Source organism: Gobius niger, assembly GCF_951799975.1.
Source record: "Gobius niger genome assembly, chromosome: 1".
Classification (NCBI taxonomy): Eukaryota; Metazoa; Chordata; class Actinopteri; order Gobiiformes; family Gobiidae; genus Gobius; species Gobius niger.
In genome coordinates, this window is record NC_136852.1 from 54,286,104 (window position 1) to 54,308,501 (window position 22,398).

The window sequence follows — 22,398 nt, forward strand, 5'->3', positions numbered from 1 at the left end:
CCAGGAAGAATGTGTAGCCCACTGCCGTACTTCAGCACCTGTCCATCCCTGGTCCAGGTTATTTCTGCTGCAGGGTAAGCCTGGACATCACACAGTAATGACACCATGTGGCCTTTGATGACGTTCACCTCCTCCTCTTTTTGACCCATGACTCTGGGAGGAACTGCAATTACAGGAGACCAAGATTACAGTAAGACTCAGTCAAACAAAGTACGAAAACTTACAGAATACTTCAACCGTTTGTTACCTTGAACTGTCAGACTGAAAAGCTTCTCCACAGTTCCAACCTTGTTTTCTGCCACGCACAAATAGCCAGCCATATCCGAGGCCTCGACCTGAAGGAGCTAAAAAACGAAATTCCACAGTAAGTTTAGTTCTTCCTCTAATCTGATGTCTCACATATGTAGATTTTAACCTTGAGCTGAGTCCCATCTTCACTGATGTGGTGCTGTAAGTCTGTGCGCACTGCTTTCCCATCTCTTAGCCAGGAAACAGAGGGAGTAGGGTGTCCGCTCACATCGCAATGCAGGATGACCGTGCTGTTGACCACTGCACCCACTTCCTCCATGAACTCCTCTGTGGCCCCCGTGATCACAGGAGGGACTGGAGAGAAAACAGAAAAAACAAAATCACCAACACATGTACATAACCCTTTTAATCAGTGACATCATAAATAGTGCATTCTTACCGAGGATCTCAAGTTCAAAGTGCATTTGATCTTTCCCTGCTTCGTTCACAGCCTCACATGAATACCTTCCGGCATCTTCTTTCTGCACGCGACCAATTTGTAGCATCTGTCCCCCTAAATGACACCAAAAAAAAAGCATTTGTACAGGCTCAGTTGAGGTGAGGTAATCAAACACCCTCCTGGTATAGGACTCCACCTGGAAGTAGCAGGATGCCGTCAGCGGAGGTGAGCTTTTGCCCATCTTTGTACCAGCTGAGTTGGGGTGGGGGTATGGCGTTACTTTCACACGACAAAGTGATGGTATGGCCCAGGACCACCTCTCGTTTTTCTACCATCTCGTCGCTGACTTCATCCTCGTCGTGTCCAAAACCCCATGCTGCTTCTCGGTTGTTCACACGCTGGAATATTGGAGGAACTAACAACAACAAAAAACACGATGGGTTATCATGTCTGTCTGTATGTGACTAAATAAATCAGATAAGCAGAATCTTTTTCAACACAGACCTTGAATAATGACATGGAAGTCCCTCTTGTCCTCTCCTGCTGAGTTAGTGACGACACATGTGTACTTCCCCTCGTGGGACATCACGGCCTTTTCTATATGAAGGACATTCCCTTTCTCTCGTATCCCAGCATGAACATTTCTCGTGAGCAGCTGATTAAAAAAATATACATTAAAAATGAATTTGCTCTATAAAATTAACCTCTAAACCCTTAAAGGGATATTTCAGGAGTGCTGTTGATTTCTGGAGATTTTTTTTTTTTTGGATTCATGCAGTCCTTATGTTTGAAGAGTTCAGTGGTGCTAGGCTAGTGCTAGGCTAGCGCATGTCTATGGTAACTAGACATGCTTCAAAATAATCGGGTAGTCATCCAAACGTTGCCATATCTGATTTGTAGAAAGCTCCTTTGTGAATTCCACGTGTAGTAATGTAATGTAATGTCAAGTGGTCAAGGTCAGACTGTTTGTAATGCAGGCTACTAGTTACCATAGACATGCACTAGCCTAGCACTAGCCTAGCGCCACTAAACTCTTCAAATATAAGGAATGCATGAATTTACAAAAAAAAAATCTCCAGAAATCAACAACGCTCTGGATAACTAGGAAATGAAGCCCAATGTCAAATATCCTGAAGTATCCCTTTAACCGAGCGTATTTTCTCCAGTTCATCTTTACCCAACTATAAAAGCTTCTTGAAAAACATGTCAAAATAGCAACAAAAACAGCCTTAAATGAGGATGAAAATGCAGCCAAAAAAAGCAGCAAACGAGCGACAAAAACATAAGAAAACAGGTGATTAAAAAGTGATGAAAAAGCAACAGAAAAGTGACAAAAACATGACAAAAAAATACGTCAAAAAAGGTTGCGAGGAAAAATCTTAGATCCGTTTTGTAGGTCTTAGGTTTCAAATGAGGCGTTACACAGGTCTATAGGCTCCAGTCGAGAAGCTTTTAGATTTGGGTAAAGCCGAACTGGACGAAATGTGCTCGGTTAAGGCGGGGGGTAAGAGGTCAATCATGTTCAACATCAGTTTGTATAAGACTAAACTGTTTGCGCATTTTTGTCACTCACCTGTCCATCTTTGAACCACTGGACTTTGGGTTCTGGGAAACCTTTGGCCAGACAAGAGAGAGTTAAGCTTCCGTTGATCCGCACTTTCTCTGCCTGGACTCCAAATAAGGATGATGAGCCCTCAATCTGTGGCGGGACTGTAAGTAAATGCTAAATATAATTATTCTATCTAATTATTCATATTTAAATGTGTGATATTTCAGTAGGCGCGTGTATAATTTACCCAGAACACTAAGTGAGTAGTGTTTAGTGGCCGTCCCCGCTGGGTTAGACGCTCTGCAGGTGTACAGCCCATTGCTCTCCCCCATCGCTGAGCCCAGCCTCAATGCCTGACCTCCTCGAGCGTATGTGAGCTGTGGGCTGGACACAATGGGCTGGTTGTCCTTCAGCCAGGTGATGGTGGGAGGAGGAGAGCCCTCCACATCACAGGGCAGCACCGTGGAGAAACCGAGCACCACCGACACATCTGTTGTCTCGCCGGGCCCTTTAATGGTCGGAGGGGCTGCGAAGAGGAAAAAACAGACACTTTTAACATCCAATAACCTTTTTATGAGCCCGCAGCACAGAGCTAGATTAGATTTGCAGGTAAGTGTCGTGGTATGAGAAGGAAAAAGCACTGTCAGCAGAACAGTAGAGGGGATGTTTAATATATTACGCAGGCAAAAATGAAGTACAAATTGAGGGCAAACGCAACATTCATCTGGATAGAGATACAAAAGGACACTATTGTTTTATTAATAGATTTTATAAGTGAAACCTTTGGTGCTTACTAAAATGCACAAATTAATGTTATTTATGTAAAATGCAAAGTCACGATTTTTATGTCAAAGACATTGTTATTAAAAAAGCAGTGTTATAACATTTAGTTGGTCAATCATCAGAATACAGACCATGCACTGTTAATCTGAACTGCCGCATCTGTGTCCCCGCGTTATTGCTGGCCAAACACTGGTACAGTCCCTGGTCCCGGAGACGAACGGACTTGACCTTTAAAACCTGGCCCTCCTCCAGAAACTCCACATGAGGGTCTCCGTCAGGGGACAACACTCTGTCAGAAAAAAGGGGTGGGAAAACAAACTTCATGAAATAAATATAATGAATGTGGATTGAGTTAGGCCTAAAATAGGCAAAAGTATGCATTTTTTTCTGACAAGTAAGGTAAGATTGTTTTGTAAAATCATGATTAAGTTGCCATTATATAAAACTCTAAACCCCCTACCTAAGTGCAATTTCTCTGGTTCAGCTTTACCCAAATCGACAAAACTCACCCAAACAGGTCACTTTCCTCTCGTTTTTGTCACTTTTTTTGTCACCTTTTTTCATTGTTTTTTTTTTCATGCATTTTTGTCACTTTTATCTTGCTCTTTTGTTGCTTCTGTTGTTGCATTTTCATCCCTTTTTCGTCACATTTTTGTCACTTTTCTATCACCTTTTTGTCACGTTTTTATCGCTCTTTTGTTGCATTTCCATCCTTTTTTTTGTCTCATTTTTGTTGCTCTTTTGTGGCTTTTTTCTTCATTTTCGTCACATTTCGGTCACTTTTTCTTCACGTTTTTGCGGAATTTTTGTTGCTATTCTGACACTTTTTTCAAGAAGCTTTTATATTTGGGTAAAGCCGGACTGTAGAAAATGTGCTCAGTTCAGGTGGCGGATAAGAGGTTGAATAGGCCCAGGAGCATAAACATTGAGAAAAGACTCAAATATGAACCGCTAAGTTTAAACATAATAAGTGTATTTTATACCAGTCACACCATATTATCTCAATAACTGCAGCCTTAGCGATTTGGTCACTAGCCTTGTAAACCGCAGCTTTGATAGCGATTACTCTTAAAGCCCTAGAATGAAAACATGTTTTGTCTTACTCTCCATCACGACTCCATTCCACCTTTGGAGCTGGCCGTCCGCTGACTCTGCACTGAAACTCCACTTCCTGCCCCAGCACAACGGACAGCTCCTGCCGTCCGGATGTCCCTGAGATCTCTGGGGGAGCTGTCAGCACATACACAGCAGCTCAATTGAATATACATGATGGGAATGTTGCATAAGTCACGTCATTCATTTTACATTATACACTGTACAAAAAGTACTAAAAGCCTGCACTTAGGAATACATAGTGGCTGTACCCTTCTGTATAATGAACTGAATGACATTTTCACAGACATCTACTTTCATGAATTAAAAAAAGACAGCAATTGAATTGGTCTACTATGTAAAAGGCCTGAATACTTCAATTATTTTTCAAAACATTGTACATTTCTATCACTGAGTATGTGATTTTCTTTTAACAATAGATAATATAAGAGCTCTGAAAACGTAATTCGTTCGCTTCACATTATAAATGCTAAATATCAGCACAAGCATGATTATGTCACCGCTCCTCACCTTGAACCAGTATATTATATTCTCGCCGTGCTTCTCCGGCCGAGTTTTGAGCCGTGCAGTGGAAACGTCCGGCATGTTCTGGTTGAACTCTGAAGATCCTGAGGAGTCTGTTTCCATTCTGCAGATAAATCCCGGGACTGTCCACCTGCACACACATGTGGCATTGTAATTATCACACTGACCACTTGGTGGCATTGTGCAGCTAAATATACCACTCACCACTTGTCTATTATCAGAGGTACTCTACGTTTTTTTGTGGCAGGAAGCTGGGATATTTTGGAGCCAAAATTATATTCCATTTCAATAAATACACAAAAGGCATTTTATCTTTACAATATTTACCTAAATGTTTGCAGCTTGTGTTCATCCATTTGGTGCATCGATAATTGTGACTTGATATGAGTTGTTTCTCAGAGAAAATGGTCAAAATTGGGCTTATGTTGAAAATGTAGGACGCCTTTGGAGAGCCACTTGAAAATAGGAGGCCCCGGGCTCTTTTAACTGACTGTTTAATTGAAGATTATATGCATATATGACTTTTTTTTAAGTCCAGGGCAGGAGTTATTTTATGTTTTAAGCCATTTTACCTGAAACTAGTTCCAACTCAAATGTTTATCGTTACTGTGGAAACAGCTGCAGTGGAGTGATATAGAACGTGATTTAACTGTTGCCGGATTAACTGTGCGTTACATAGTTTTAACGTACGCCAGTTAGCCCTATCAGAATTGAGTATTCATCCAGACCGTGGTATAAATTGAATAAACAGTCAGAAAAAATGTAAAAATAAAATATAAGAAAACTTACAGGATGACTATCTTTGAACCATGTGATCGTTGGGGAGGGGATTCCAAAGGCATCGCAGCCCAGAGTCAGTGGCTGCCTCAGGGTGACAGTGAGGTTCAGCGACTGCCCGTCATCTTGAATCTCTGGGGGAACTGGCACAGTAAAAAAAAACAAAAAAACATACTGGTGATTATTTATAGACAATTTTATTATCTTTACAAAGTTAAAATCCTAAGCTTTACCATTCACTTTCAGCCGTGTCCTTCTATCCACAGAGCCGGCTTCGTTTGTCGCGACACATTTGAAGTCCCCGCTGTGGCTGGCAGACGCTGTGCTAATTATAAGAGAGCCGTCCCTCGCCACAGAAAACTCAGAGAGCTCAGGGTGAATCTCCAGTCCATTCTTGAACCAGCGAATCCTGGGAGGAGGCGAACCTGCCAGTCACAGAAGATGGAATGGGATTTGAAATCAGTTTCACAGATTGTTCAGATTAAGAAGATTAAAAAGTTAAACTATACAGCGTGTCTCTCCCTCTCTCTCAACGCAGGCTCCACTCAACAGGGAAAACATGTGATATTATTTGCAAGATGGTATAATATCCGCATATTCAGTCTCACCAAAAACAAATCTTGAAAGGCTCAACCTGATACATTCAGGCTAAAACCCACTAGTGGATCGGATCAATGGAGTGGCAGTACTGAAATGAGTGGGCGGATTTTACATTGACAACAGGCAGCGCTTTAACTGATCTACACACTGATGTTGTAAAAATACATTTCTAACATTCTTGCAAAACTAAATATTACAGTTCTTTAGTGCTTTTGTTCTTCCAAATTGGCAGATTGTCACAGGGATCAGATCACTATTAAATTCTTATCAACATCTCACCCAGTCCTAATGTTGATACAGCTGTTAATGTGATTATGGTAATTTGTGATTAATTTTACAGCCTTCTCTCATCTCCTAAACATAACAGGCAAGCGACTATTCCAGATTATAAAAAGCCAATCATTTATCTGCCTTGACAGCACAGCGGGAGAGACTACACTAAAGTGTCCTCACAGACATACTCTAATACTTCATTGTCAGAGGCATGAATATTAATGCAAAATGCAGTGGAATTGTGAATTGTAGGAGCTTGAGGATTTAGCAGTAAGAATAGGACAAGCAGTTCAAAAGCTCAAGTGTGTACATTCAGAGGCCTGGCACAGATGTCTTTGGTGGATTCATGGTATATATATATATATATATATATATTAAAAAAAACACTCTTTGGGAAAAGGTACAATGGTAGCTTCATGAAGCAGTCAGCCAGAGCAAGGAAACAGTAAGAAACATTTAGAGCCGCGGACAGATTCAAATGCCCCTCTGTCTATTTACAGAGGTGTTATATATACAAGCACCAGCAATGAGAGGTGGACACACCCTCCTCATGTCCAGAAATGACTGTCCTTATACCAGCAGTAGCCCAAGGCAGTCATGTGAAAACACATTGACATGCAAAACCATTATCTCATTGCACGGAGGAAACGCACACAGATGTTCTGTTTTAGATGTTAACTGATCTCATTAGAGCACTTTGGATGAATTTGCCTGGGTCCGTATAGCCTGGGATTATTTATCCCATGTGTTTCTCAAATAATTACTACTATCAAACGAAAAGGGCTTGTTGTTGTTAGCAACATCCTTCCGGCAAAAGCTGTGCTTTATCCGGAGAACATGAGTACATGAGTGCTTCTCTGGAGGATAATAAGGGAATCCTTGTCTCCTGCTATTAGCTGCTTGTGTTAAGCATTAAAGTGCTTATTACTTGGTGAATTTACCGTTTTAAAGGTTAACTCTACTGCATTATTTGTAGTTATACTTGCACTCGTTGTACAACAAAATGGAGTGGGATGTTGGGTCTATGGTGGTCTGACTTTGCTATTGGCCATTATGGACCAACCTGACCCGGAAACTTTAGGTAGAAGAAAGTGTAAACCCCTGAGGAAACCTAGGCAGACACAGAGAAAACACAAACTCCTGACACAGAAAGACCTGGTCTACGGTCTCCTCTGTGAGACACTTCCTGTGCCACTGTGCTGTTATTATGCAAACTTTAAAACATAGCCTATAAATTTCAATAAAGTAAAGCCATTGTAAAAATGATAGATTTCTTACAACGTTCACATTGAAAATCAGGTTTTGAGTTCTCCATAGTTTTGTGTCATAGGTAAGAAATACAGGCATTCTGCTTGTGCCCGAGCATAGCTTAGCACAGCAGATGAACTGGAGAAGTGTAGATTTCCCTGAACCTCACGGTGCACCTCAGCCGTCCCTGTCCTTTATCTACAGCAGCGGCAGTCTGTAATTAGGATTCCTCTCGCAGCGGGTCTCGTCACACCGGAACCAGATGTGGTCCGCTGAGGCAGCAGGCAGACTGATACTGCAGCTGTTGCCACGCATTTTGTGCTTGTCTTTACCTTATCCTAACAAGCAAGTTACTATGACACCTTGTACACAAACAATGCATCGTTTCATAATGACAAGATCCCAAGCAAGCTACGGATCATGAAGAAGTTAGTGGTATTACAGAAGTGTGTGTAAAAGAAAATAACCCTAAACAACCTCTTATGTAAGGTCAGGTGAGGCTGTATCCATTTTAGGCTCCTGGATTAGTCACTCTGCACTTTGCCGTGTCTAAACCTTTTAATACATTTCTATATTCAGTGTATAAAAGAGTAAACACATCGAGAGTTCAAACCTTCAGCAGGGCAAGGAATGATGACACGGCTGTTCGCTACTTTCTCCATGATGGAATCCCCAGGTTCGATGAAGGATGGGGCCTCTGCGGATTTGCAAAAACATTTTCAGGGCTCGTTCAAAGAGTCACAGAGATGAAGTAAAAAGCAGGCATTGCTAATTAAGTGTCACAGTCACAGTCTCAAGGGAGTAAATGAAAGATCTCTCTGCTTCCACAAAATTTGTAAGAAATCTCAAGTTATGGCAGAGCACAAGCTGGGAAAAACTACTTTTGTCATTAATGCAACAACCTGCACATGTGTACGGTACCTAGTATTTCCAACTTGATCTCCATGGTCTCTTGTCCCGCACTGTTTTTGGCCACACACTGGTAAACGCCCTTGTCAGAAAGTTTGACCTGTAGGAGTCTCAAGGGTGTAGTGTTCTTGACCCCAACAGGGACCCCATTGTGAAACCAGCTGACCTCTGGGCTGGGCTCTCCCTGTGCCGCACAGGGCAGGGTCACGGTTTGGCCAACAACGGCTTTCAGGAGGGACGGTGCTGGCTGGATCCTGGGCTTTGCTGGAGAAATATACATGAATTAAAAACGGCAGAGTCCTTGGGCTCATTTCACAAAACAAAATGGCAATATTTAATCTACATTTTTAGCATTTGAAAAGAGTTACATTTTAGTCATTGTAGCCTTGATTCTGTTTTTTTTTTTTTTTTTTTTTTTGGACAAACTATTGAAAAACAAATGGTAAAATGTAATACCCTGGACAGTTATCAAATAAGAGATAAGATAATCCAGTCATATCCTGTATTAATCTCACTATGGAGAAATTCACTTGTTACAATTGGCATCCAATAAGATCACTCAGATTGTGCAAAAACAGACAGGAAATGTGCAAAAATCTTAAGGGGCGAAATTATAACAATAAGGAAATTAGAATAAATAAATAGGATAAAAATAAGAACAGACTATAAAAAGTAGGTGCAAAGTTTACAGTTGTAGTTACAAGTGGCGCAGATACAGAGATTATTGCACGTACTTTTGCAAAGGGGTTATTGCACATGCGAATGCAATTTTTACACATACTGTGCAGCCGTAGACAAGGCAAGTATCAAACTAAAGAGGATATTATGCAAAATGAAATTTTAAAGAGCTTTTAACCATGTTACAATGTTGTTCTCTCGTTAAAAACATACCTGGAGCTGAGTTTTGAGTCACTAGCGCATCATTGAGTAATCTTTGGAACTTCACTAAAGGCTATTTTTAGCATTGCAAATTAAAAAGCCACAGCCACTCGAGACACATTTTCTCTTTTTCTTTTTTTTCTCTTTATTGAAAAAGCTGAGCAAAGGAGAGCAAGGAGGTGAAACTAATGGTTAATTTGTTTCAGCTGTTTTGATCAGTATTGCATTTTCTAACCAACAAATTGCAAATGGTGATAAAGATGAGTTTGAGACTGTTGCCAAAGACCTGCAAAACACACGACACCCCCTATTTAAAGGTACACTATGGAACTTTTATGTGAAAAAATACCCTTTTCATTTGTGCATATTTGACCTTTTAGTGACCTAGTGGTTAGACTTGCGCCTTTACTTTCCATCACAGTGGCTTCTACGATGCTCCAGGATCATTTGGTTTTAGAGTTTCTGGTAGGTTATAACTGCTGATGGACCCTCTCACCAGAAAACTCAGAAAACCTACAAAACAATTAGTCCTAGAGCATCATAGAGACCACTGTGATGGAAAGTAAAGGTGCCATGCTGACCACCCACACAGCCATCCCCATCGGGTCACAAAAAGACGTTTGTTTTTCATCTAAAGAGTTCCACAATGCATCTTTAAATGCTTTAATACACGTATGAAGAGCTTAGTTTTGTACAATTTTAATAGCTCCTTGGTTACCTTGAATGTGTAGGCTGTAGCTCAGGGACACGTTGCCCGCGGGGTTTTCGGCAGTGCAGGTGTATAGTTTGTTGTCAATCAGGCGCACATCAGTGATCTTCAGCGACCCTGAAGGCAACACTGTAAACCTGAGGAGTGAAGCAATAAGAATGGCAGCTGAAATCATTGTCATTTACAAACAGCATGCAGAAAAGCTATCCGTGAGTCTGGGAGTGACTAAGCATTTATGAGACGGGCCATGCTAGGTGAAAGATTGATTCTCCACAGTTCTTGCTTTTTCTGTTTCAATATTGACGGCACAGTTTTGGGCAAACACATCCGTGCGTGATTATTCAGCGTTACAGGCGGCTCCAAACAGAATCCCTTGAGCAGTTAATGCCTTGCACCAAAACCCACTGTTTGAAATTAGTTTTTTAAGTAGGTCAGGGAATTTGAGAGTGTGTTGAATAGCGGCACAGGATACGCAATTGTATAGGAACGAATGTAAACACAACCCTGTAATGTATCTGTGATAAGTGTGAGTGCTAGGCAGCTCAACTACAACAAAAACAGAATATAAGGAAGCGGCAGAAATAGTCCGAAAGCACAAAGCGTCCTCTATTTCAGTGTCACATATGGTGCTCCCAGCCCAAAAGCCCAGGGAGAGGCTTTGAAATCAAATGACTGTAGTGGTCAGCCTGTGAGTGCACTTCTGTTTGAAGTGTCAGCACCAGCACACTCCTGACTCCCTGACACTGTTGTCAACCACTTGTCTTACACTGCTGTGCAAAAGTAATCACGGCTTTACAAAACTGGGGCAAAATGAACCCACCGGGACCTAGATTTTGTTCAGACAAATACAGTGACAAAAAGGAGAAGCTCTGTCATTAAACACCCACAGATCCTTTTATTTACCACCAGACTAAACATTTCGCCGTAGTATAAATCTCGCTGCCCAACGATCTAAAATATTTCAACAAGCAGCGTGGTCTGACGTTTATTCTTCTGAACCAAAAAGTATCTGGAGAGAATGAATCTCCCTTTACGCAGCTGGATGTTTCCAGAGTTCCGGCGAGTGCATAGCCTGAGCCCATGTGGGGGCGGTTTCGCTTCACAGGGCTATGTTATTCTCATCAGACGGCTCTAGTAAAGCGTCAGCATGTTGTTTTACTGCTAACGCTCCCCAGGGAAGTGCACAACAGGCAGGAATTGTATCTCTTCCTTCGTCAGTTCATTTTGCTCCCCTTTTCCTGGCACCCCCCCCCCACGCCGCCCCCACACCGACCTCATAAACGGGATCGGTCAACGTTACAGAACTCACTACTTGTCCGTCAACCCAATACCCGATAACTGTTGCGGTGGGGGCGTCTGACGAGGATGCAGAACTTGTGTTTCACAAGTGAGTCATCCTGTCTACACAATGAGTGACAGGAGATACAATAACTCACAATCATCCAATCAGCCCAAGTAGCACCAGTGGCATTTGTACCACAGTTTGAGGATTATTGATCCACTGTTTATGTCCCTCTACTGTTGGTTTAAGTGGAGTCTTAAAGGGATATTTCAGGATTTTTGACATAGGGCCATTTGCTGTTGATTTCTGTAGATACATATATATATTTTAATTCATGCAGTCCTTATATTTGAAGAGTTTAGTGGTGCTAGGCTAGTGCTAGGCTAGCTCATGTCTTTGGTAACTAGTAGCCTGCATTAAAAGCAGACTGACCCAAGCACAGTGAACTTGAGGTAAATCACTTATAACACCAGACTACCGATATAAATGTCTGTGTTGACTGAATAATTATATATAATAAAACCATTTTACATTAAAAATAACTTATATCTGAGCAGCACCAGCTTCCTGGTTGTAAGCTACGCAGCGGCGGAGGGATCTGCTAGGTTACTACTAGGTTCTACAGTGGTTTGTTTACCTGCGGCCGGCACTACTACATGTGGAACTCACAAAGGAGCTTTCTACAAATCAGATATGGCAACGTTTGGAGGACTACCCGATGATTTTGAAGAGGTTTTTAATGTAGGCTACTAGTTACCATAGACATGTGCTAGCCTAGCACTAGCCTAGCACCACTAAACTCTTCAAATATAATAACTGCATGAATTATAATTTTCAAAAAATCTCCAGAAATCAACAACACTCTGCATAACTTGGAAATGAGGTTCTATGTCAAGAATCCTGAAATATCCCTTTAACCCTTATGCTTTTTTGGCACATTTTTGTTGCTCTTTTGATGCTTTTTTCTTTTGCTGTTTTCATCCTCATTTACATCTCGTTTTTGTCACTTGTTTTGTCATTTTTTGTAATCAGTTTTCTTGCTTTTTTGTTGCTGTTCTGTTGCTATTTTGATGCTTTTTTCAAGAAGCTTTTAGATTTTCGGTAAAGCCAAACTGGAGATAATGTGCTCGGGTAATGCAGGGGTAAAGAGGTTAAACAGGTCCTTCCCTTTATGACAATACGACTGGTGACTTTGGGGTTGAGTTGTGCCTGTCCTTACCCTGCAGTGACAGGTGGGATGGGGCTCCCGTTCCTCCTCCATGTGACCAGGGGAGACGGACTGCCCTGGGCCTCACAGGGCAGGATGACCTCTGCACCGACCTCTGCAGCCATCTTCACTGTGTTGTCGTGACCACTTACTCCCATTATCCGCGGCAGAGCTGTAATAAAAGCGGTTTCAGAGCACTGGCCATGAATGAGGCTTTTGTGTGTGAAAGGAGTGAAGTCACTGTAACATCAAACAGTACGGTGTCTGGGCGGATGTGGTCTTACTGTTGACGCTGAGCTGGACCTCACGGCTGGCGTAGCCCACAGAGCTGGTGGCGGTGCAGATGTACAGGCCCGCGTCCTCCGCTGTGGGGTGAGGGATGAAGAGGTCGCCATCTGAATTGGGCTGCAGAGAAGGGTGGTCCTTGGGCAAAGGCTGTCTTCCCTAGGGAGCAAAAAGCAATTCAAAATAAGCTCTAGCTGGGACTTTGATTTCTTTCTGAACACTTCATCTCTAATGCAATAACAGAGAACACACATTACTTTATCCCTTTGCCCATAAAAGAGATAGGAGGCTATTAAACACACCTGGAAAGCTTTTGCAGATTGTCTTTGATTTGCCTAAATCTCTTTCAGATTCACAACGTGAGTAGTGTGTCATCCAACATTCAACATTAAACCAAAGAGTATCACAATGAAAACTTGACACAAACCAATCCAGGGTTACGTAGTGGCTAAATGAGAACTGGAGGTTGAGTAGAGTAGGGGGTAAAGGTAGAGTACACAATATGGAAATTTGTTCTCTGCATTTGACTCATGCTTCAGTGAGATGGGGAAAAGCTGCCAGGAGCAGTGGGTGACTGCAGTCTAATTTGCCCGGGGAAACAGCTCTTCTGATTCTCACGTTCCTACGGCTTTGAATAAACTATGAAAGTTCCTATCATGCTGTACGGTACAATAATGTTGCCATGGCTACAACGTCTGGTCATATTGATTACAGAACCTGAGATATTATTAGACTTATCGAGTGGCCTATTATAGCAGATTTCATTTATTATTTTGTTCATGGAAAAGCAGTTGATTTACAGGATGGCAATCTTACCTTAGTCCAGACAACCGTGGGTTTGGGGGCTCCAGTTGCCTCACATGAGAGTGTAATGGCTCTGCCCTCATTGGCGATGTAGTGGTACGGACCAGCGCTTATCTCTGGTGGCACTAAGGAAGAAGTAGGTCGTAAAACACAGCTGCCTTAGCTAATATGAATACCGAGCTCACATCATTAGCACTGTCCTGGCGAGTCAGTGGAACGAAGGCTCAAGGCACGTCTTTATTACAGTGGTGAACTGTTATCCAGAGAGTCTGTTATTAGGCACCTACGTATGTCTGACACTGTCCTTTTCGACGAAGCATGTGGTATTTGAGGTCTCGCAAGTTGCCAGGCCAATATAAAACCCACTTCAGATAGGTTTTAGTACATTTAATATAAAAAATACACTTTATAAGGCGAATAATCTGGTATAGAAGGTGTTCACTGGCATCCTATTTATTTCGATGTTTTAATGTTCTGAACCAAGTGTCAAAACAAGTAATAATACATTTCATTCAAATTACTTGATCCACCAACAAGACATTTCAGAGCAACTCTAAAGATAGCTTTCATTGACATCAGTAACCATGGCGACGCAGTGTAAAGCTGTGTGTAAATACTAAATTCAGCAAACTGTTGGAGATGGGACTCTTGAGTAAGAATTGCTTTAGTGCACAAGTGCTACCTTGCCGCTGGCCTATTGTATATTTTGTATAAGTTGCTGCTATTTTGCAATCAGTGCTAGTTTGTACTGAGTGCAGCACTTTGGAGACTTTGTGTTGGTGAAAGATAAGAGATAAGATGATGACTTTATTGATCTCACAGATGGAGAAATTGCATTCGATGAGAGAGCATCCGGCAGCAGCACCCATTCAGTGCGCACCACTCTTTTTTTTTCTTTGGTGAAAGATCGTTGTGTCGTGCAAAACGATTAAAAGCAAACATTACAATGGCGCTTGCAAATGGTTTGACCTCCAAGAATGTCACATGAAAACTATAACTAAAGTAGTGCAGCATTGTTTTGACCTTGTGTAGAATCCTAAAGCTATAGTATCATTTGTCATTTAGCTATGAAACCATCAATGCATCTACTCTTCCTAACTATTGTTTGTGGTGAGATATCTGGTAGTGAGCAGGAGCAGAATGGCATGGCTTACCGTGGACGTCCACAGTGACTGTGATGTTTGTTGAGCCTGCCACATTGACAGCAGTGCAGACGTATGTCCCTGCATCCTCAGAGAAAGCGTTCTCAATGTACAAACTGCCATCACTACGGACAAACACTCTTCCGCTAAGCTTGACCTGTGTAGAGTAGCAGAAAAACATAATTTTTACTATCAGTGCGAGATAAGTTTGTAGGTTGAGTATAATCGAAACCTACAGGTCTTCCATTATGGGTCCAGTGACGCTCAGGGAGAGGTATACCATCCAGCAGCATACAAGGGAGACTTAGAGCCTGGCCAATGCTTGTAGTGGTGATGGGTGCTACATGCGCTAGCAGTGGGGGCTCTGAATAAAGTTAATAAAATAATAAATACATACAGATTTAATTAACAATTTTTTAAGATACTGAAAAAGGTTCTTCAAGCCTACCCAGTCCAGTGACACTAACTCGAGCCTCAGTTTTGATGATTCCAAATTGGTTCTTGGCTTCGCAGATGTAAACGCCTTCATGGTCCAGCCAAACACCTGTAGGCAACAATTTACTGTAAAGTCTTTGTCTATTGCGGGACAATTTACCTTAACAATAACAGAAAATTGAAACCACATTTTCTATTGACATAGCTCCTTCACTTGGAGCCAAGTGCACTGCTGCAGAGCAATTAGGAGGTAAAAATAGAAAATAACAGGATTAATGGGGATAGGTCTGCTTCCAGTCTGTCAACACACATGGCTTACTCACCTAATTCTCCTCTAAGCATGGGAGACAAGACATAAAAGGCTATTATTGTTCGGGCATTTGGTTATGTTTAGTCATGATTTACCTTCTGCGAATTCATAAATGATTAAATCTTTTCATGCAGAGCTTTGAGGCTGATGTAATGAGTAAAAGTGTGTGGTCCTCTGTTGCTGGATGATTTGGTCTATGATGTGACTTACACAAATAAATAATCATGTTGGTCTTGTCTTAACCATTTATGAACTAAATTACCTTAACCCATTTAAATATTGCACAAACATCTAAAAACTCCTGAACTCATCTATCCCTCTGGTCTTGAGAGGTTGCCCCAGCGGCACTGAAGAACAAATCTCCCTACAGGGACAGTAAAGGACCATAACTTCACCTCGAAATGAGTAAAAGCTTTCCAGGGCATCACCAAAAATACATGCCAAATTCTTCCAACCCCTGCGGCCTTATGACCTGTATAGGACTAATTAAAGATAACTCACTCTGGATTTGAAGATGCCCATTCTCCAGTAGCTTCGTCCTACTTTGGCTGTTGGTGAGAACTGGCCTGCCGTCCTGTCTATACCAGGTCACTGTCGGCAATGGGACACCTCGAGCAACACAGGCAAGGGTAATGTTCTCCCCAACACTGGCTGTCATGTCCACAGGAGCTTCAGAAAACAAGGGAGGCACTGAGAAAGAAACACAAAAGTACATTAAAAGAAGATGCAAAATGAAATGCTTGATGTTCTTTATCTGTATATGATCACTATTTTGCTTTAATTGTTAACATGGAGTTGTTGGCAGTGTCTTACATCAAATTAAACACATCTATATTATACAGGAGGCTTTTGATTTGACACTTGTTCGACCATGAGGGACATCCTGTTGTTACTTACTCCCGACCTCCAGTGTGACAGTGTCAGAGGATGTCCCAGCAGGGTTTCTGGCCACACACGTGTATTGTCCAGCATCGACTTCCTGGACACCCCGAATGTGCAAGGTCCCGCGCTGTTCATCCTGCTCCACAAAAGGTGCAGAGCCCACCTCGAGCTCGCCTGAGAATTCATTAAAAATGTTTCAACGCTGGCAGTCAGAGCCAATTAGATCAACTGACTAACTTTAACTACTGCATACCTTTGTACCAGTGAACAAGTGGAGAAGGGACTCCACTGCTCTGACAATGAAGTGTGGCATCTCTCCCAACGGATACGGCTATGTTCTTCTGCACAACAGTAGTTTTGGGAACCTCTGGGGGGAAAGTGGCAATAGTTCATTAACATTGTAAGAGTAAAACAACAATGTCAAGACTAATGAGACAACTTAGATGAAGAGATATGGAAATGCTGCTTAAGTCCTGACAGATAACTCTAGTTAAAAATGACAAAAGTGAATATTATAAGCAACAAGACACTGGAAGGTGGCTGTCTGCCAGTATATGAATATTGAAGTTTTCAAGTTTTAAAAGTAAAAAATATTGCCTGAAACTCTCAGTGGATAGTGGGGAATATAATATTGTATTTTTAGGCCATGAAGCATTAAAGAATCAGACACGAATCATTTCCATTCTTGAACAGAGCCACAAATCCAAACAATTTGATATGTTTTGTTGGCTTACCTGCATACACCAGTAGCACTGAATAAGAGCTACTTCCAGCCTCATTGGTTGCAACACATGAATAGTTTCCAGCATCCTCTGGAAGGGCCCCTCTGATGGTTAAAACTCCATTCTTGTTGATATTCAATCTGTAACATGCATTGAACAAAATTCATGTTTGTGGATGTGATTACATGAACAGATGGGAGAGTAAAATGTATCATTACACCACATTGCTGTTCCAAAGTATCATGAGACAGTTTCTTTGCAGTTTACAGACATGTAACTGCTTGTGGTTTTGGAAAATATAGATTTGGTTCACAGACCTAACTTTTTTACTCAAAAACAAGATCTGGCAGCCGTCCATGTAGCTTAAGTGGAATGCCATGTGACTGTCCTGAGTGCTGTAGGTGTTGAGTGTTCCCTTACCTCGGCCGATTACTGAGGAATATGTTTCCATGACTCCAGAAGAGCTGGGGAGGCGGGGAGCCGGACGCAGAGCAGACAAGGCGGATGTCATCCCCTCTGGAGAAAATCTGGCTCTGGGGGTGCACCTCCACGGAAGGAGCCTCTAAAAAAATGCCAAAGAGTAGACCGTGATTCATGGCCTTCCACGTAAGATGATGTCAGTTATGACCCTATTATTACAGGTTTACAAGAGTCAAGTACGGATATCATCACCCTTAAAGCAATGACATAATATATGACTAATCTCTATTAATAGAATAACATTACAAACATTCACAGAAATCATGTGTCTGTGGAGCTCATAAAGGAACATTTTTTTTAGGGAAAGATCAATAATGATTTTATATTTATAGGACTAGAAGGGGGTTATGATTACATGAACATTATGTAAAAGAAATTCACCTCCTATAAAGATTTCATAGCATAAAGATAAGCCAACAGTTTTTAAGACTTTCATGTAAAACTTGGGTGTAAATGTACCTGGGACCAGCAGCCACACAGTGATCTTCGTGTTTCCATTGGCGTTGGTGGCCACACACTGGTACGCTCCAGCGTCGTGAGGCTGCACTCCGCTGATGTGCAGGGAATGGTCGGGCAGCACCCTCACCCTCCCGGCCCGGGCTGCAATGGCACGCCCCGCGCGTAACCAAGTCAAGTTGTGGCGCATAGACCCTTCCACCCGACAGGACAACAGCGCCACTCCCCCCACGGCCGAAGTCACATTGACTGCTGGGTTTAAGATGGGGGGAGGCTCTGTGTCATTGGAAACAAGAAAAACACAAGACTGCCGTTATCAGCGGTGAACAAACACTGCAGAAATGTTTGTCTTGGCCTGCTTTTTATCAGTTAATGCTTTCAACATGAAATATGAATGCAACTATATTTCAAAGACCCATAATGGATAAATGCAGATGAAAGCAGGATGTTTGTGTGCGTTGCGTACCTCTTACTGTCAGCTGTGTCAAGGCTCGTCCCTGACCCACGCTGCTCTGTGCTACGCATTCGTACAAGCCTTCATCTTCTGCTGAGGCATGAGCAATCTCCCAGGACGCCACGGCAGAATTTCTGTCAAAAAGAAAACACAGTGAACTTAGCTGACCAGACTAGGCCATGTGTTATTTTAGTGTTAAAGCTTAATGGAGGGAGGTATAATTAATTCTTTTTTAAGTTGACAAGATCAGATGTTCCCAAAACTATATCCCATTTCCTGACAGATGAGGCCATAAAATTCACGACTCGAGCTGCAGTAATTCTTTATAGACGTGTTCATGACGAAGGCAGCGACTGACGGATCTAATTAGCTCTTTTACTGCAGGTTATAGCGGGAATATGAGCGAGCTTAAGATATTACCAGGAAAAACAGTGACGTACTGAAAGACAGTTTCCTCTCCCAGGGGTATCCCGCTTCTGGTAAACCTGAGCCTGTAGGGGATGTCACTCTCCACAGAGCAGGTAATGACTGTGGGCAGCATGTAAAAGCCCCTCAATACGTCGGACATGCGCACAACCGGGGGCGCTACACAGGAAAGGAAACAGAGGTCAGAGGTGAGCGAGGAGATTAATGAGGTGCAGGGGAAAATGCAGTCTCCTCTCTATGAAGATGTGCCTCTGGGGTAAGGGGTCTTGCCTGGGATAATGTTGGTGTAGGAGACACTGGACAGGCGCTGGAACCGGTAGCCCTCCTCGTCTTTCCCAATGGCCTTGATGAAGAAGCTCTGGGAAGGCGTGCGGATTTCTGGGATGGTCCACAACCCTTGTTGGCCGAGGTCGTAGGGCAGAGGAACGGGGATGGTCCGCAAAGAGCGCCCCGAGCCAGACACCAGCTCCATATGGCTGAGCTGACCTGGAGGTTTCAGGCCAGTGCACTTCAACAGAACATACACAGGGAGTCCTACAAGAGAGTGTCAGATAATCATGGTGTCATTCTCCAGTTGTTGTCAGCGTGAAAGCATTAGGAAGATAGATGTCACCTTTTATCGGCCGTTCTCTTGTGTGGTTAAACTCGGATACTGGGATATTGGAAAAGCCAGCGCGGAAGTCCAGATTGCTGACACCTGTGACTCGCAGAGTGTGCCGCCCACTACAGCTCACCTTTAGAGGAGATGATTAATAGTTCAAATGGTTCAGTGGGTTGAGACATTTCCATTTCTTTTGATACTGTACCTTTAGGTTCCAAGTGCCAGGTCGAGGAAATTTTAGGTTAACCACTCGAGCAGAATTAGGGATATTCAAGAGCTCTCTAAGTCCCTCCTCCTCACCAATTACACGACCTAGAAAAGAGAAAACAGGTTATCTGAGGTTACCTGTTAATGTGTGAAAAACAAAAGGCATACCAAATGGATCACTGAGCTCAATCTGCGGCGCTGGTCCACTGAGTGAGACTGTGACCTCTCGGAGGCTGGAGTCGATGGGCACTTCCCACCTGTGTTCTTGGGCGCTGTCATGGTTGGATGAAAGCAGATGGACCTTCATGGCCTGAACGGTCTCCTCGACCCATTTTAAAACCTGCCATGGGAATAAAACAGAAGCATAGCATTAGCAGAGGTTATCTGATGTATGATGTACGGTAGCCACATTCAAACAGGGCCTTTCCTCCAATACATTATACCAAGACATTTGTCTTTCATTTACAGAGTATTCCTCAGAGAGACTTTGAAAAAGTAAAGCAGTTCCACTGTCAAAATGATGACACACAGTTTTCTGCACTTCCAAGCGCGTATTCCCACAAGAGAGTCTCCCACAGTCTGTGAGACAGCAGTCTACCTCTGCAGCTTGAATCATCAGATGGTTTATATTGCCGATAAAAAAGCGCCTTTGTTTAAGACATACAATACACCAAAAAGTCTATTCTATTTTATTGTGGTTTTAAAACCAGATGGTGTCAAAGCTTTTCTACATTAAAAATCAAATCACTGCTCTAAAATAAGAGGCCGTTTGATAACATTGAACTGCTAAAACAATCATCACTTAAGATTATACTGCTCCACACTCGTTCCCGAAGGAAACACATAATTTAAGTTCAACAAGTGTCTGACAGACACTATACACAACTGCTACCATGAGCTGAGGAATACAGTCTTCTTTTGTTTTCACTGAAAGAACAGAAGTGTCAAACACTACACATTTCACAGCAACTGAACCACAAGAAGCTGCTGACTTGATAGTTGACAGTTGACAAAACACATGTCTTCCTTAGGGCTGAAGCCAGTAACTACCTATATTTTACTTTAAATCGCTTTAATAAAGTAATGAGGTCTTTTAGGTCTCCGTTTTTACTATGGCAGGTCATGCTGCTGACAGCAGCTGGAAACAGCCGTGATGTCTGCCACATGTGTATCAGGAACCGGACAGGAAACTGCTCAGTTCTGACCTACATCTGCTTTGTGACACTGTCTGCCGCTTATGCAAGAGGGCAGGGATGAGTGGGCACTTTCAGCCCCTCAAACTGGACCGAGGCTGTCAAGGCCCATTTTATGCTAATTGGACTGTATTGAGTGCTTAAGCATTTACAATATTGTTCCCTCATTAAAGACACATTTATGATGAGGTTTATACTATTATTATTACTACTACCACTACTACTACTACTACTACTACTACTACTACTACTACTACTACTACTACTACTACTACTTTTATTACTATTATTATTATTACTATTATATTAATCATATTCAGTTAGTATGAAAAATCTAAAGGAGTTCTTTTCATTCTTTACTGCGTCACTCTCAGCAGGGCATGGTGTCAGGAGTTTCCATTTGTTCGGAGGTTTAAGCCGAAACTATCACCCAAACCCAAATACACATGTTAAGGTGGAGAAATCAAGTTCATTCATTCTTTCATTCCTTTCATGAAAAGTTCCAAAAGGATGAAATGAAACATAACATGAAGAAACAAACAGACTTAAAACGGCCTCTTCCTGTCTCCACCACAAGGAAGAGTGAAGATCTAAACATAAGTGAAACCTCATCTGGCTTATCTCAGCAGGCCTTATGCTGCTATTCATAGTCCAAAAGAGGCTCTATGTAGCATTATATTATATACAAAATCTTTCTGCTGACTCGAGCACAGACCTCCCAGTGGCCAGGGGTTGTCAGACCCCTTGTCCCAGCGTAAACACCACCATCACAGACAGAGAAAGAGATGTCCTTGCACAAATTAACGCCATTAAGAGTAAACCAATCCCAGCTGGAGCCCCCTTCAACCCCTCAGAGGGACGTTAAAACACACCTAGCACGGCTTTCCCCTCTCCAAGTGGAGCCTACAGTAGTAAGAGGTACAGTGGGTAATACATCACTCTCAACCCACTCCCGAGGACAGACAGTTTTAGGAATGTGGAAATGCACTTGATTACTTCATCATTTTGTATATTGAGAGGTGGATAATCTGGTAAAAGGCTTATGTTGCAATACTCTAGATTACAATTTAGATTTTGAACATGTGCACTTTATGCAGCTTTATCTTGCATGGAAGAGATGACTGTACCGTGTTAACTACTACTTCTGATAGTTTACACTGTGGTGTGTGGAGGTTAAATCCACCGGTCACCCACTCAAAGCGGTATGATCAATAAGAGGAAGAGTGCCTTATGTCTGAATGAGAGCTCAGAGCTGCGTTAACCTCTTAGCCTTAACTGAGCGCATCGTCTCCAGTTCGGCTTTAGCCAAATCTAAAAACTTCTTGACTGAGAGCAACAGTGTAATGCCTCACTTTTTTGTGACTATTTCAACACCTTTTTGTCACATATAGGTCACTTTTTTGGCACGTTTTAGTTATGTTTTTGTATTTTTGTATTTTTTTTTTTTTTACCTTTGTTT

At 42.2% G+C, this 22,398-nt stretch overlaps 1 protein-coding gene across 1 annotated transcript in view; it reads right to left on the bottom strand.

The window, feature by feature from the left end:
* The window catches only part of hmcn2 (hemicentin 2), a 38,825-nt gene that overhangs the window by 11,480 nt on the left and 4,947 nt on the right, over positions 1 to 22,398 (bottom strand). The window contains exons 5-38 of the mRNA XM_079557754.1: positions 19,915 to 20,086; positions 19,745 to 19,851; positions 19,552 to 19,672; positions 19,209 to 19,472; positions 18,953 to 19,097; positions 18,525 to 18,646; positions 18,062 to 18,334; positions 17,543 to 17,684; positions 17,135 to 17,262; positions 16,654 to 16,767; positions 16,416 to 16,574; positions 16,020 to 16,208; positions 15,222 to 15,317; positions 15,010 to 15,137; positions 14,786 to 14,930; positions 13,644 to 13,756; positions 12,827 to 12,986; positions 12,555 to 12,714; positions 10,063 to 10,190; positions 8,478 to 8,729; positions 8,170 to 8,253; positions 5,669 to 5,860; positions 5,448 to 5,578; positions 4,644 to 4,788; positions 4,124 to 4,250; positions 3,152 to 3,309; positions 2,485 to 2,763; positions 2,262 to 2,398; positions 1,193 to 1,343; positions 885 to 1,103; positions 689 to 802; positions 416 to 603; positions 248 to 344; positions 2 to 163 (exon numbers count right to left, since the gene is read on the bottom strand). Of these exons, the coding sequence (XP_079413880.1) occupies positions 2 to 163; positions 248 to 344; positions 416 to 603; positions 689 to 802; positions 885 to 1,103; positions 1,193 to 1,343; positions 2,262 to 2,398; positions 2,485 to 2,763; positions 3,152 to 3,309; positions 4,124 to 4,250; positions 4,644 to 4,788; positions 5,448 to 5,578; positions 5,669 to 5,860; positions 8,170 to 8,253; positions 8,478 to 8,729; positions 10,063 to 10,190; positions 12,555 to 12,714; positions 12,827 to 12,986; positions 13,644 to 13,756; positions 14,786 to 14,930; positions 15,010 to 15,137; positions 15,222 to 15,317; positions 16,020 to 16,208; positions 16,416 to 16,574; positions 16,654 to 16,767; positions 17,135 to 17,262; positions 17,543 to 17,684; positions 18,062 to 18,334; positions 18,525 to 18,646; positions 18,953 to 19,097; positions 19,209 to 19,472; positions 19,552 to 19,672; positions 19,745 to 19,851; positions 19,915 to 20,086 (5,302 nt within the window). The remainder of the gene's footprint in view (position 1; positions 164 to 247; positions 345 to 415; positions 604 to 688; positions 803 to 884; positions 1,104 to 1,192; positions 1,344 to 2,261; positions 2,399 to 2,484; positions 2,764 to 3,151; positions 3,310 to 4,123; positions 4,251 to 4,643; positions 4,789 to 5,447; positions 5,579 to 5,668; positions 5,861 to 8,169; positions 8,254 to 8,477; positions 8,730 to 10,062; positions 10,191 to 12,554; positions 12,715 to 12,826; positions 12,987 to 13,643; positions 13,757 to 14,785; positions 14,931 to 15,009; positions 15,138 to 15,221; positions 15,318 to 16,019; positions 16,209 to 16,415; positions 16,575 to 16,653; positions 16,768 to 17,134; positions 17,263 to 17,542; positions 17,685 to 18,061; positions 18,335 to 18,524; positions 18,647 to 18,952; positions 19,098 to 19,208; positions 19,473 to 19,551; positions 19,673 to 19,744; positions 19,852 to 19,914; positions 20,087 to 22,398) is intronic.